The sequence below is a fragment of the Pteronotus mesoamericanus genome, unplaced genomic scaffold (assembly GCF_021234165.1).
Source record: "Pteronotus mesoamericanus isolate MK-2021 breed Mesoamerican mustached bat unplaced genomic scaffold, CSHL_Meso_final contig_246, whole genome shotgun sequence".
NCBI classification, from domain to species: domain Eukaryota; kingdom Metazoa; phylum Chordata; class Mammalia; order Chiroptera; family Mormoopidae; genus Pteronotus; species Pteronotus mesoamericanus.
The window spans coordinates 1,585,451-1,599,684 of NW_026555104.1; the positions used below are offsets into that span (position 1 = coordinate 1,585,451).

General features: G+C 55.8%; 2 protein-coding genes across 2 annotated transcripts in view; both read right to left on the reverse strand.

The window, feature by feature from the left end:
• Positions 1–7,586, reverse strand: part of CACNG4 (calcium voltage-gated channel auxiliary subunit gamma 4) — a 52,365-nt gene extending 44,779 nt beyond the window's left edge. The window contains exon 1 of the mRNA XM_054573067.1: positions 7,367–7,586. Coding sequence (XP_054429042.1) covers positions 7,367–7,586 — 220 coding nt within the window. The remainder of the gene's footprint in view (positions 1–7,366) is intronic.
• The window catches only part of PRKCA (protein kinase C alpha), a 546,763-nt gene that overhangs the window by 80,635 nt on the left and 451,894 nt on the right, over positions 1–14,234 (reverse strand). The gene's annotated exons all lie outside the window — the stretch shown is intronic.

Here is a 14,234-nt window from a genome sequence, read left to right on the forward strand (position 1 = left end):
ACCTTGGGTGAGTCACTCTGCCTCTCTGGACATTCGTTCCCAGTCTCAGAGTGTGAGAACTGGGTCACGTCAGCAGTTTGCATCCCCAGTGCGGACACGTGCTGGGCTGTCCTAGGCAGGGTGAGCTGGGTCACCTGCAATTCATACTCTTTTTAAAAAAACTTTAAAAAATTCATTTTTCCATTACAGTTGATATTTAATATTATTTAATATTACTTTCGGGTGAACAGCATAGTGGTTAGACAGTCATATTCTTTACAAAGTGCTCCCCCGGATATGCCCAGTCCCCACCGGGCACCACACACAGCTATCACAATATTACTGTGTTCCCTGTGCTGCACTTTACAGCCCCGGGACTATTTTGTAACTGCCAATTTGAACTTAATCTCATCACCGTTTTCATCCAGCCCCCCAACCGCCTCCCCTCTGGCCACCCTCAGCACAACTCATTATTCTTAAGACGGGGATGGAACAGGGCACCACCTCTGTCTCCAGTCACCTCAAGCAGCTGCCAGGTCAACCCATTAGCAGGGACGCTCCCCCCACTTGTATTCCACGTGTTTTCTAGAAGGAAGGAGAAACGAGAGGCATTCCTACCAGCTACCAGGAATGGGGGCTGCCCCTGCCCCCGCCCCCTCAGAGCAGGGGTTCTTCATGGGGGTACCTTGGCCCCCCCACCCCAGGGGACATTTAATAATGCCTGGAGATATTTTTGGTGGTCACAACTTGGTGGGCAGGAGGGCGTGCTTCTGGCTTCTCGGGCAGAGACGCCAGAGATGCCGCTACACTTCCCACAACACACAGGAAAGCCCCCCACAAAGAACGACCCAGGCCGAAGTGTCACCAGTACCGAGGCTGAGAAACCCTGTCCTGTTGTGAGGGACAGTTGACGCTGAACCTCCACGCCTGGGTCTACTATGAGTTATAACGATCCTCCTGAGCTATGCTGTGGGCGCTTTCCGGCACTCCTTGGCTGTGGGGGTGCTCGGTAGCAGTGCCACAACCTGGGGACCCTGGTGGGAACGCTCTTCATTTCCTTTCCCAAGCCTGTTCCTCCATCTTCCCAATCCTGTTCCCAGTACGGACACGGCACTGCTAGGCCGCCAGCCGCCACAGCCCCAGATCCAGGCAGTCATCCTTGCTTCGTCCCCCCTCTTCTTGCCCTTCCCTCCCTCCACCTTCCCATCTTTGCTGCTGCCTCCTGGCCCCAGGTCTCCAGCCCGGTCACCTGCAATAATGTCCAGACTGGTTTCCTTGGGGCCTCCTCTGTTTTCCAGAATCTTCTCTACACGCAGCCACATAATGTTCTAAAAACATAAGATCCCTTTACTCCCCAGGTCAAAACTCTCCAAAAGGTCCTCCCATGATCCCACATAAAATACAGCAGGTTCCGGGCCCCGACCTCAAAGCCGCTGCCAGGCCCCCGGGCGGCCGCGGCGCCTGCTCCTTGCTGACTCTCCTCCATCCTCACCAGGCTCTTCCCTGCTTAGGGCCTTGGCTTTCCTTTTCCTCTTCCTGGAAGGTCATCCTCCGGTCCTTCTCCCACAGCTCTTTCCTGGCCCCTGGACTGACAGCCTCCCCGGCTTCCTGACCTCTGTCAGTGCTGCCCCCTGCTGTTGTCATCAGAACACTCGTGGGTCCCTGGAAGTGTCAGCTACCCCGTCAGCATGTCAGCTCCAGGGGGGCAGGGACCTCTCTGCCCTGGCCACCCCCCCGACTCGGAGCCTCGCATCTGACACGGAGCGCCACGCCGAATGAAGGCGTGAATGAATAGAAGTGGGCCTGGCAGGCAGGCGACTTAAACCCCTAGGTGTGTGTCTTAGAAAACAAAGTTGAGAGCTGCTGAACTGAGTAATCTTGAGGGCTCTTCCAGCTGGAAAAACCGCCCCCGTTTCTACGAGCTCATGACAAGGCCACAGTGGACCTGGCTCACTGGAAGCTGGGGGTGGGAGCTCTCTGGGCTTGTGTGTCAGGAAGTCAGATGAGGAAACAGAGGCCCGCCGGCTCTCGTCCACAGCTGCGGTGTGGCTGCGCTGCTCTTGGCCCCCCACGCCTCTGATGAGCTGAGGTCCCTTCTACTCTGCATTTCCACAACTACCTGCTGGAATCTCCAGAATCTTGGCCTTCTGAGGAGACACCCACCAGAGGTTTTGTTTTAAGAGCTGCTGCTGGTTTCTGAAGCCTCCGACATGGGGAGCCTCCAAAGCCAGCTCTGCGGGGGGGTGCGGGGGGAGCCGTTAAGTCAGGTCGCAGGCTGGGGTCCGCCAAGGTCCCCAGCTTCTCCTCACTAAGCCATGGGGCTCCAGCTGAAAGGAGCTTGTTTTTTTTCTCACGAGAAGGGAGAAAGGAATGAAGAGCAGAGGAGGGTGAAGAGATCAAGCAGGGCATGGAGGGAAGGTAGACATGAGGAGGGACTGCCCAGGCCCTCCCCGAATGGTGGGAGAGTGGGCGTCAGTTGTAAAGCAGGAACAGGAGAAATGCTTGTGTCCCCCCACAAACCAGTAGGTTACGGCTCTAACCCAATAGTATGGGGAGGTGGGGCTTTTGGGAGGTGACTAAATGCAGATGAGGCCAGGAGGGCGGGGCCCTCATGATGGATTAGTGCTCTTATGAGAAAAGACCTTGTGAACTTAGATGATACGAGAGGGGCAATGTGAGAGGGTGGCCCTCTGCAAGCCAGGAATGAGCTCTCCTGGGGAACTGAATCAGGTGGCACCTTGATCTTGGACGTCCATCCTCCAGAACTGTGAGAAATAAATGTCTGCTGTTTAAGCCACTGAGTCTATTGTAATTTGCTATGGCAGCCCGAGCTGACTGACTAATACAACACCCTTCCCAAATCTGGGTGGTTTGAAAAAAAAAAAGAAAGAAAAAAAGACATCCCCTGGCTGGCGGTGGAAGCCTGGCTCGTCTGTCCATGCTCAGCGAGATCCGAACAGCGGGAGGCACCCCGATCCTCAGCAGTGGCGGCCATCCTAAGCCTCATTTTCTACACCTATAAAAGGCAGATAATTAATATTTACCTTGAAGCGTTGTTGACAATTACATGAACTAATGTGAGCCCTGCATGAAGGGCTTCAATGCGTGAAGGCTGTTATTATTAACACTAGAGGGCAAAGGAGGGCGGGGGAGGAGGCAGCCTGCGCTGGCTGCTGTCACCCACAGGGGCCTGACTGGACAGGCTGTCCGTGGGTTATTGCTAGAGAAAATGAAAGCAAACACAGGCAGGAAAGGTCCCCAGCCCAGGGGCTGTCTGGGGCACGTGGGGAAAGGACAGTATCCGGCTCGAACCCTCTCTGAATGGGCCTTTGTCAGAGCTGCCCAGCGGACCTGCTGTGAAAGGCTTCCAGGGCTGGAGGAGCGAGCCTGCGGACGAGGGGCCGGCGCCCTGGGGAGTCGCTGATGGCTGGCCTCGTCCTCCTCAGCCCCTGTTTCTCCGTGTGCCGTAGTGTGAGTGAAGTCTGGGCACACCGGTGTGAGAGATGCTGCCCAGGAGAGGCAGGTGAGCAGGACTGGGGGACAAAGGACCCCGACACAACGCAGGCACAGGGGCTACCACGTTAAGGCTCTGACAGAGCTGTGGGTGTGCTGGGGACGGCAATGTCTGTGGGTGTCATGGGGGATATGGGAGGGGCAGCTGCTGAGGCTGAATTTTGCCGGGACTGTGCAGTCAGGGGCCAGAGCTCTACTGATGGCAGCACAGTGACTGGGTGCCTCGTGGAGCCTGGCCACCAGCAGCCCCAGTGAACACTCGGGAGCTGACAGTGGGCATAGGGGTCTGACACGTTGACAGGAGCTGCTGTCATCGGGTCCCCAAGTCTCCTCTTTCTCTCCTTGTTTCCATAAGTCTTCTGTCCCTCGCAGAGAGCTGTTGCTCTGGAATGCTAGTTTACATTCTATAACTTCTCTAATTCTAAAATGCCTTAGACACTGATGCTGGTTGGCGATTCTCTTGATTGAAAAGTCTGCAAAGATTTATTACTCTTTTCCCATGTCTGCAGCCTTGGGCTGAGTGTTACCAAAGATACGAAAAAGAGTAAGTGGGGGTCTTGGGGAAGACGGGGAGCAGGTGGCTGAGTGTGATTGGGTCAGGCTAGTCCAGAACATGGTGGAAGAACAGAGGGATGGGGGGAGGGGGGAGAGAGGGAATGTGACAGAGAGAGAGAGAGAGAGAGAGAGAGAGAGAAACACAGAGTTAAAGACAGAAGTAGACAGAGAGAGCAAAGAAAAGAGGAGAGAAGAGAAGAGAAGAGAGAGAGCATGCATTATGCAATTATTTGTGTATCACTTATATCTTCTCACTTCTAAATGCCTTCATGCCTGGGTAGTCAAGTACTTGGTTCTATTTTTAATGGCAATCCAGAAGCAGTTTGGGAAAGGGCAGGATGATATGATGGGAAGAGCTCTGTAGTCAGACACAGGCTCAAATCTAGCCCTGCAGCCTCCTGCCTGGGGCGCCTCTGGGCAAGCGCCTTACCCTCTCTGAGCCTGTTTTCTGTCTGCAGATGGGGGAAGACAGCGCCCTCTCAGGGCCACTGCGATCGCGCCACATGGCAACATGCACAAGGCTCTGGGTATTTGTCCAACAGAAGCGCAGAAAGAAAGACCTGGTTTTGGGTGAGGGGAGGTGGTAGAAAGAGGCTGGGATGAAGTCAGACCTGGGGGGCTCAGGGCAGCACCCAGCTGCCCTTCTGCGTGCAGCCCTAGCAAAGTTTGTGGCCACTTTGCGTACACAGAGAGTGGGGCTCTCCTAGCCAGGTGACATCATTTACAGGAAACCACCAGGAAACTGAATCCGCTGTTTGTGAGTTGCCAGCAAACCCTTCAGAGTCCTGCCATCACAACCAGCACTTTGTTAGTGGCCCGCTGCAGTATTTCTTCAGTTCCTGACCAGAGGTTTGATCTTCTCTCTCTTTTTTTCCATGTGCTGCTTTGGGGCACTTTGTTAGAGAACAGGTAGAAATAATAATGCATGTTACACACCAAAGCCAATATCGAGGTGACGGGGCCTCTCTAGGCTCCCAGGGACTGGCCTGGGGTTAACGTGTTGCCTCCATCTCAGCCCAGACCCGTGCTGGCAGCTGGTGGCATCATAGATGTCAGATGGCTGTCAGACTCTGCGATGTGCTTTTATGAGACAAGCTGGCAGTTCCCACACAGGTTGAGGGCCTGCCATGATGGTTCCAGCCGTGACAAGGAGCCCTGAACCAGCTTTCCCAGCCCTGGGCTGGTCCAAGGATGCGCTGGCCCTGGCTTGGGCCTCAAACCCCTGACGTCTGGGGGGATGACAGAGGCATTGCTGCAGTTCCCCCAGATGGCAATTTCCCACCCTCCCTCTGCCAGGGAAGCCAGCTGCCCAGAGCTCGGGGCTTTCTCCATGAACACATCAATCCTAATTAAGAGGAGGAATTAATAAAGGAGGCATCTGAGCCACTCTGCAGAGGCCAGGCTTGCAGGCATGGGGGTGTTCCAACTTCCACTGGGAAACTGGAAGGCCTGGGGTCCACATGTGTATTTGGGCGGTGACAGTGGTGTGACTTACTGTGCCACACGGACAGTGCCCAGTGGAGCCCGTAAGGCGGGCACTGCAGCCCCTGCTCTGTGTCTACCTCAGGTGCCATGGCAGGTAGTGACGTGGGTACATTCTCCAAATGAGAGGAGTAGGTGTTCGTGATCTGAACAATTGCACACCAGAAATGATGTTTTTCAAGAGAAAAGAGGAGGGTGTGATCGTGGGCCCACCGATCCTTTGTGCAGCTGTTTCCCAAACTATTGAGTGCACATTGCTGCTGCTGGAAGGCTCCTCTCCCCACTGGCATTAAGCTTCAAAATGCAAGGGGTAAAAGCAGCCTGGTACGGGAGAGCATGTGGGGGTGGGGGGCAGAGGTGGGCAGGATTCCAGATGAGAACAGGCATGGTCTAGGAGGAGAGCAAGGAGACAAGGTGGACCTCACCAAGCCTACCTGCTTTACAAAGTCTCTTTATAGATGACTTCAAATGCGGCCAGAAAAGGGCCATGGTTTTAAGAGCTCCCTGCCAACCTCCACCAAGATCCTACCACGCTGAACTATTTGCAGGGGCTATAACTGCGGGTAAGGGAAGCTAGCTGTGTGGGAGAACTTCCCGAAAAACTGAGGGGTGGAGTTAACACACGGGAAAGGTTACAGAGAAACAAAGACCAAACTCTATCCCAGGATTTTTGAACTGAACGTTCTGCTAACTTCCCCCATCTCCATTTTAAAAACCAAGACCAAGTGGCAGACCTGTCCACAACTTGACTGGAACCAGATGGCCCCTCCACAGCCACCTGTTACTACGAGTTCCTCAGCTGGGCGGGCAGGAGCCCGGCAGGCGCTGAAGTCGGGTGTCTTTCGCCATTGGAGGCTTCCGGGCCCTTCCTCCGGAGGAAGTGGTCCCCACAGTCCCGGGGCACCCAATTCGGACCCCCAGAGGCATTCCAACCTTACAACACCCACCACTCGGCCTCTCAGTGCAACCGGGGTCGAGGTGCGCCGCCTCCCCTGACTTGACGGATGGCCACGCCCCTCCCAGGCCTTTCCTGGTTCGCGGGTCTCCCCTGCGCACCCCAGGTCTCAACCAAGCTCTCTCGCAGCCTCCGGCAGAGACAAATACGGAGAGCTCGCTGCCCCAGCCAGGGGAGACTGGGTGTCGCTCCCCTTCCCTTCGCACCGAGCAGATAGGAGAGGACGAGTAGCCCCGGGGAACAGTGGGGGATGGAGCAGGGTTTCGGCGGCGTCAGGTTCGGGCGACCCGGCTCCTCCAGACCCGCTGGGAGCCCAGCCCCCACTCACACCCCTCGGCCAGGGCCTGGAGCTAGAGCAGAGCGGTCCCAGCGCTCCCCGCCCCCGGCCGGCCCCGCCCCAGGATGGCCAGTTCCCATAGCAATCGCAGAGACACCGGTTGCCAAGCAACCCCCCCTTCTCCCTCCCCTCCTCTCCGGTCCCCTCCCCCCCAACCCCAGCCGCCTCCCGCCCCCTAGCTAGCCTGCACCTCCCCCGGGGGCGCCGGCGCGGTCCCTCGGGATCGCCGTGGTGTCCGGCTGCGCGCGCGCGCGTGAGTTTCGGTGTGTTTCATTGTGTCTGTGGGCGAGGGGGTGTGTGTGTGCTAGTGGAGAGTTTGTGGGGTAGGTCTGTTGGGGGGTCCGCAGCCGGGAGCGAGCCCGAGCTGGTACACAGCTGGCCGAGAGGGGACCCGCCCGCTCGCTCCGACTCCTTTGTGTCTCGCGCGGAGCCAGTGCCGCGCCCACCCTCTTCCCTGCCGGCGGCCCGGACAGGGGGTGGGGTAGGGTGGGGTGTCTGTGTGCGCGCCTGTGTGTTGGGGATGGGGGTGCCGGTGTCGGCCGTACCTTCGATGCAGCACACCCGCCACAGCCCCGAGTGGGTGAGGTCGCCACGGGCGCGGCGGGGCGGGGGCCCGTCGTCCATGGTCAGGTTGCTGCTGTTGCAGATGTGCGCGCTGGAGTAGAGCCAGTAGTCGGTGCCGATGGCGATGGCCATGAGCGAGAAGGCGGCGAAGGCTCCGGCCGTGGTCAGCAGCAACTGCAGCCCGCGGTCGCATCGCACCATGGTGGGCGCCTCATAGTCCGCCGCCCGCCGGCCCGGCCCGCCGTGCCCGCCCGCCCTCCTGCCTCTGCGCGCCGCTCCGGGGCGCCCGGGCTGGGGGCCGAGGGCCGGGGGGCGGCGCCGCGCCGCGCCGCGAGCTTCGACCCGGCGCCCCGGGAGTGCCTGCGCTCCGGCGGCTCCGGGGCTTAAACTCCGAGGCGCGGCGGCGAGTGAGAGCTGCGCGGGCCGCCGGACCCGCTGGCGGCGGCGGCCGGGGGCTCCTCCCTCTGGGCCCGCCCTCCCCGCGCGGCCCGCGCCTCCGCCCGGCGCCCGCCGCCCGCCGCCCGCCGCCCGCCGCCGCGCTCCGGGCCCGCGCCCCGCGCCTCGCGCCTCTCGGCGCCGCCCCTCGCGCCTCGGCCCCCTCCCGGGTGTGCGCTCCGCTCTCTTTCCCCAACCCCAGCCCGGACTGTCTCTCCCTCCCCATCGCTCCCTCCCCGCTCTCGCGCTCTCTCTCCGTCTCCCAGGGTTCATTCACATTATTAGAGCGAAGGAAGCCGCGGCACCGGTTCCCTAGGAGCACCGAAGGGAAACCGCTACCAGCTACCTCGCTTACTCTTACACCCAGGACACCCAGCCTTCCCTTAGACGGCCCTGAGGACTCTTTTTAATTTGTGGAGTGTGTGTGTGGTGTCCCTTCTTTTCCCATGTGCGAATCCATGCCTTTAGCTGGCGGTTAATGTATAAGAGTGAGTGTGGGAGCGTTCAGGTCAGATTTCTAGAAACCCCAGATGTGAGTCACAGCTGGAGACTTTGCAGGCCAAGCCAGGGCCCTGCCACTCTCCTCCCCCACCCAGGTGGCTCCTGGCTCCCGGCTCTTGCCTCCCGCGGCTGTCCCAGATCCGCTGTCTGATCCGCTTGCAGGCTAGGGGGTTGATGCAGAAGGGAGGTGTCAGCCAGGGGTCCTTCGGAAAGGACACAGGAATCCTGTTTTATAGGGAGTTGGTGAGGCTGTGATTGAAGCGGGGGCGCTACCCCATTATTACATTACATGGTATATTACTGTGAAACCAGGAACAGCCGGTTGTGCTACATTCAAACATCCCAGCGCCTGAGCTGTTTCCCTCTTGTTCCCAGCTCACTCTTCAATACCTTTCTTTTTGCCTCTCGCTCTACTCGAGCTTAACTGGCTTTCCCTCACCTCCTCCCCTTTATTGCCAGCCTCTGCCTCACTTAATTGCCTTTGCTGTTGGCATGGTCTCAACCTGGGCACGCCCCCTTCCCCCCAGAGCCAATTCAGCCTCCTCCTCCTTCAAAAGCCAACTCCGAACTTTTCCTTCTAGGAGGCTCTGAGACCAGCATGTGGTTGTCCAACATGCCTTTGCTTCCTACCTCCCCAAAGCTCACGTTGACGTCCCTGGTGGGCTTCCTGTGGGAAGCAGCACTGGGCCCCTACCCCACCCTGCCCCAGCAATTGACAGAGGAATGTGAAGAACTGCTATTCTTCTTGCAAGATACAGCTTAAATTTCACCTTCTTTGTGAGACCTTCCCTGGACCCCACTACCCAGGGAATATCAATGACCCCATGTTGGAATGACCAGCCTGTCACCCACAAGATTGTGAATCTTTCTCATACCTGACAAAATATGAGAAGGAGTATTGCTGAGACGTGAGTGAGACGTGTTTCTGTGTTTCTCGCTCCCTGGACAATTAGGGTCTGGTTTGGGGAAAGAGCATATAAATAAAAGGGTGAAATTCCAAAGGAATATAGTCCAAGGACCAGACTGGCCACACTAATTAGCACTTGTTGGCCCCCTTCTCCTGCCTTTGGGGTGTCTGATCTGCTTCCTCAAAGTCTCAAAGGACAAGAGCCCTCACTTCTGTGTTACTTTCACCCGCCTGCGACCTGGCCCCGGGGGTTCTGCACACAGCAGGTGCCAGGGGTGTGCCCAAAGGCATGCGGCAGGTGCCAGGGGGCTCAGATCCGGGCTGCCCCTCTGTCCCTAATACCCGCCAGGATACAGCCTGGGTTCCATTCTCAGAAGCTCCCAGAAGGGTGGATCTCAAGCTTTGCTTTCTTTTTCTGTTCTCTTTCTTTTTCTTTTCCTTTTGCCCCCTCTTCCTCTTCCTCCTCCTCCTCCTCCTCCCCCTTCTTTAAGGAACAAATCTTTTCTTCATATTAAATCTTAAACAGAAACTCAACATAAAAAAACTAGGTCTCCCACCAGTTAGCCTTGTAAGTTAGCCTTGTGGGATTGCTCTGGTTGAATGGGGGACCCAGAGTGCCTGTTCCTACCTACTCACACGACCCCTTGTAGCCCCCAAAGTACCTCCGTGGATCTAGAGTTCCATGAAACGTGGTGTGAAAACCCCGACATCTTGAGAGAGCTCCTGGGCCACTTGGACATGACACCTGGGTGGTGGGGTCCTCCTCTAAGTAACAGGTCCTCATGTTAATCCCACAGAGGCAGAATGAAGATCTTCAATCATCGGAGTCCTGTTGGACCAGCTCCACCCTCTCCACTCTCAAAGGGGCCTGTGGGAGAGTTGAGAGAACACTGGACTAGGAGGCAAGATGGTCGCCACGTCATGCTGGCTCCCCAACACACTACCAGGGCGATCTTGGAAAGCCAACACCACCTGGGAGAAAGCCACTTCTCCGGTCCCCTCTTCAGAGTTGTTCTGAGGGTCAAATAAAGTAGCCTTACGTGGTGCACACACTTAGTGACCATTGTGGAATGAGTAGTAGCTACTCCCTTTTCTACCTGCTCTTGGAGTCAGCAAGCCAGACACCAGCTAGGGGTTGGATTTTACATTTTCTGTTAATTCTCACCATGACCTCCCTGACCACACCTGGACAGTCCAAGGCAGAGAGAAGTTGAGTAACTTCTTCAAGCCCTCACGCCTGCAAGATCCCCCGGCTCAGACCCTGCTAACTTCAAGTGTTTCAGGGTGTTTCAGGGACACTAGGGAGCCTCATCGCCCTTGGCCTGGACCCCTTGCCTTGTGGTGTTATTATTATGCCTTCATTTGGGGGATGGGGACTCCAATGGGGGGGCTTAGCGGTTTGCCCTTCTTTCTGTGGACGCCCAACTGGAAACGGTGCTGAGCCCTCAGACTGTGAGGGTGTAGACTGTGGAGTCAAATAAGGACCTGACCGCCGGCGAAGGGAGCTGGCACAAAGTCAAGACTGTCTGAGACCATTCATCATGCCTGGGTGAGCGCAACTTCAATCTGGAAACTCGGCTCGGCCAGATTAGAGAACTCTAAATGGCATTATTGAACGGCTGCCTGAGGTCTCTGGAGTTTCTTCCATGTGGCATTTCCAGACTTGAGCAAGGGATGTGTCCTTTGCGTGCTCCGGGGAAGGCTCTGGATTGGTCTGGTCCTGGAGAGGCTGGACACTTGGCGTCGTCCCCCAGGGAGCCACTCAGTGTAAGTTTTACTGTTGGGGGAGGGGATGGCATCATGGATATTATTACCTCTCTGGACAACTGAGACGGTGGAAATACCGGGACCTGTCGTCCAAAGCTGTCTTTTTCAACACAAAGTGGTTTCTTTCTCCCTCATACCACAATTCTCCACTTTGCTTGGCTGTGAAGACGAAGCTTTCACGAGCTCAGAGCCCTCCGACCGTCCCACCCCCAGGGTGAAGCTGCCAGCCAGCTTTGGTGGGAGAGGCACGCAGGATCACGCTGCTCCTGCGGTGTGATGTTGTGCGTGTCAAAGCGGGGAGGAGGCTGCATTTGCGGCCGCAGGGAGAAGGAGGGGAGAGAGAGGCCCTTCGCCAGCCAGGGAATGCGGCCTCTTTCTGCTGTGGCTCCGAAAGCATTTATTAAAAGCTTTGTTTCCCTCCTTTGTCCTCCAGAAAGAATGACCTTTGTGTGGCAACTTTTTGTATAATGTCTCATTTTCATGCCCAAGCAGATGGTTCTGCTGATTTCTTAGGAGGTTTACTGGGGGGATTTTGGGAGCTTGGGAGAGATCTCATGTGAATAGACATAAAGAGTGATTTTGAGCTTTGATAGCTAAGGGTTGGGGATGAGACTTAGAAGGTTCCAGGGCTTGGCTCAGTGTGGAGCCTTATCTGCAACCCATCCAAGCTGCTTGGAATCCAAGAAGAAAGCCTCGGCCCGTGCTGGCAGCCTTCCCTCTGCCAGATTACGCACACCGCCCGGACGACTTTGTTCCTCCTTCAGAACTTCGGTAGGGAGCGTGCAGATCAGAAAATGCTACCTGGCTTTATGTGTTCAAGTTTATTCCATTTCGTTTGCTTATCACTTCTATCCCATTCAAGGTGACTGGAGCTAGACATGCAGGGTTCTTTTTCAGGTCTGCCATGAAAAAGCAGTGGCACACTCACCGTCCCCACACCAGACCAGCCCCTAGAAGTACAGAGGGAAATGAAGCGGCATTTAACAAGTGCCTTTGGCGTGCCGGTCCCTCTGTGTGCATGTCCCTTAATCATGGCAATGACTATACGAGATGGGCGCATTTACTCCCATTCTGTAGAAGATAAACCTGTAGCTAAACAGAATAAGCGACTGAGCTGGGATTTGAACCCAGCTCTGCCTGGAGCACAGCCAGGCTCCGTCGCCTACTACACTGCCCCTCACTCCCTGGGGGGTGCAGAGGCTCAAGGTCTTCCAAGTCTCTGCCTGCATCCGCTTCTTTTCCCCACTCCTCCTTCATGTACTTAACGGGATGAATGAGGTTCAAATGACTATCAAAGTCACACAGGGGTGGAGAGGTTAGGGAAAGGCTGCACCTGCCACCCAGGTCGGGGTGGGGGGGGCACAGGCTCCCGTTTCCCTGGATGATAGGGTGAGCCGGGCTGATAACAGGTGCCGGGAGCCATCAGCCTTAGGAGCCCACCGTCTGCTCCCTCCTGGCGCCAACCCCCGGCGCCTGTCCCAGGTCGCTGACTTCTTTGAGATGGCTCTGGCTTCCAGCTGCCTCCCTCTCCTGGGCATTTTTCGTTTTACTGTGATCAGAGGAAGACACAGGCCCCTGAACAGCGAATCACACATTGTCCTGTGAGTGGAGTCCATGGGGGCTTGTCCGAGACCTTTATGCTTCACAAATTGATCTCATTAGGGGCTGTGCTCAGTGCTGTGCTGGGCCATCTCCCCGCCGGAATTTGCTCCGGAACCAGGCCTGATGATGAGCATATTGATAATAAGGGCCTGGCTTGGCCAAAGCTTCCGGCCCAGCACGCTGGGTAGTTAGCTGGTTATTCTGAGAACATTCTTTTCAAAACACTCAACAGGACAAATAGGCCCAGAGTTCCTTTGTCCATAGCCAGCCTCTAAAACTGAGCTGACTCTCAGAGAGTTGAAAAAAACCAAGAAAGAAATCGGCAGGAACATTTGAAAATGGGGGTGGGGAAGATGGTCAACGATGGGGCATTCTGCAAGTAACGTGTACCAGCGGCGCTTTTTACCAAAGCTTTTGATTCCTAAAATATAACAGCCTTATGCTGGAGCTGGAAGAAAAGGCAGTGTTTCATGCAGAACTTTGCTGCAAAGTGCCTGGCTGCTGAATGAAAGGTTTGGTTCAGGGAAGGTCTGGCCGCTTCCCGCTTCTGAAGCATACTTTCTATTCATCTGCCTCCCATGGCCCTCCGGCGCCCGCTGGGGGATGGAGGCCGTGGCTACTCTCGGCCCTATAGGGGCTATGCTTGCCACTGGGTGGGAGGGCTGGCTTTACACCGCAGATGTGTTTTTGAGCCATGGATATTAATTGAACATTTGCATCTGCCTCCTCTGTTAGCTCACTCACTTTGTTATTAAAGGGCTTCTGGGTCTTTGCTGCTTTTCCCTCCAAGCCCTTTCCTTATGAACAGGAGAGGGAAGGTCATTGGATTCAGGTGGACCCAGGTTTCCAGTCCTCCTTTGCCATTTGTAGTTGTGTGACCGTGGACGTGTGGCTGTACCTCTCAGGGTCCTGGTACAGTGGGGAACCACGCACCTGCCTCGTGGGGCCCCAAACTGAGGAAGCCCAGGCAAGGCATGGGTACAGCGATGCTAATAGCTGACGTTTACTCAGCACTTCATAAACACAAGGTCCCATTATAAACGCTTTGCCATGTATTAACTCCTTTGACTTCCCCTCACACGCTTTGAAACAGGCAGTACTGTTGGTCTCATTTTACCAAAGAGGCAGGAAGGCAAGAGAAGGGAAATCACTTTCCAAGGGCTGTGGAGTAGGGCACCTGGTTTTGAATCTCAGGAGTCAGGCTCCAGAACCCATGTCATTTTGATTGAAACGTATACTCAGTAAAGAGCAGCTCTTATTGTCTTGCTCATTAATACTCCTTAACAATGAACTTCAAGTTATTCAGTATCCTCATCTACCAACAATCACTGGCTTCACCAGATTCAAGTTGCCTTTGTAATATGGACCATCATCCATCAACTTATCCAAACTAGAAATCCTGGATTTTCCTGGGTGGAGCCCTCTCTGTTGGTTCATTTTGTCCCCTGGGAACCTATGAATGTGGATCTTCTGGGTGACAAAAGTTTAATTAAAATCATTGCTGTCCATTGCCAAGACTCTCTGACATCTTTCCATGGAGAGAGGGCATGCGGCAACCAGTGGCGCAGGAGACTCCCGACTCGCCACGGCTGCCACATGGCCTTGTCGAGCTCACCTTCAGAGCCGCTGTAACATTT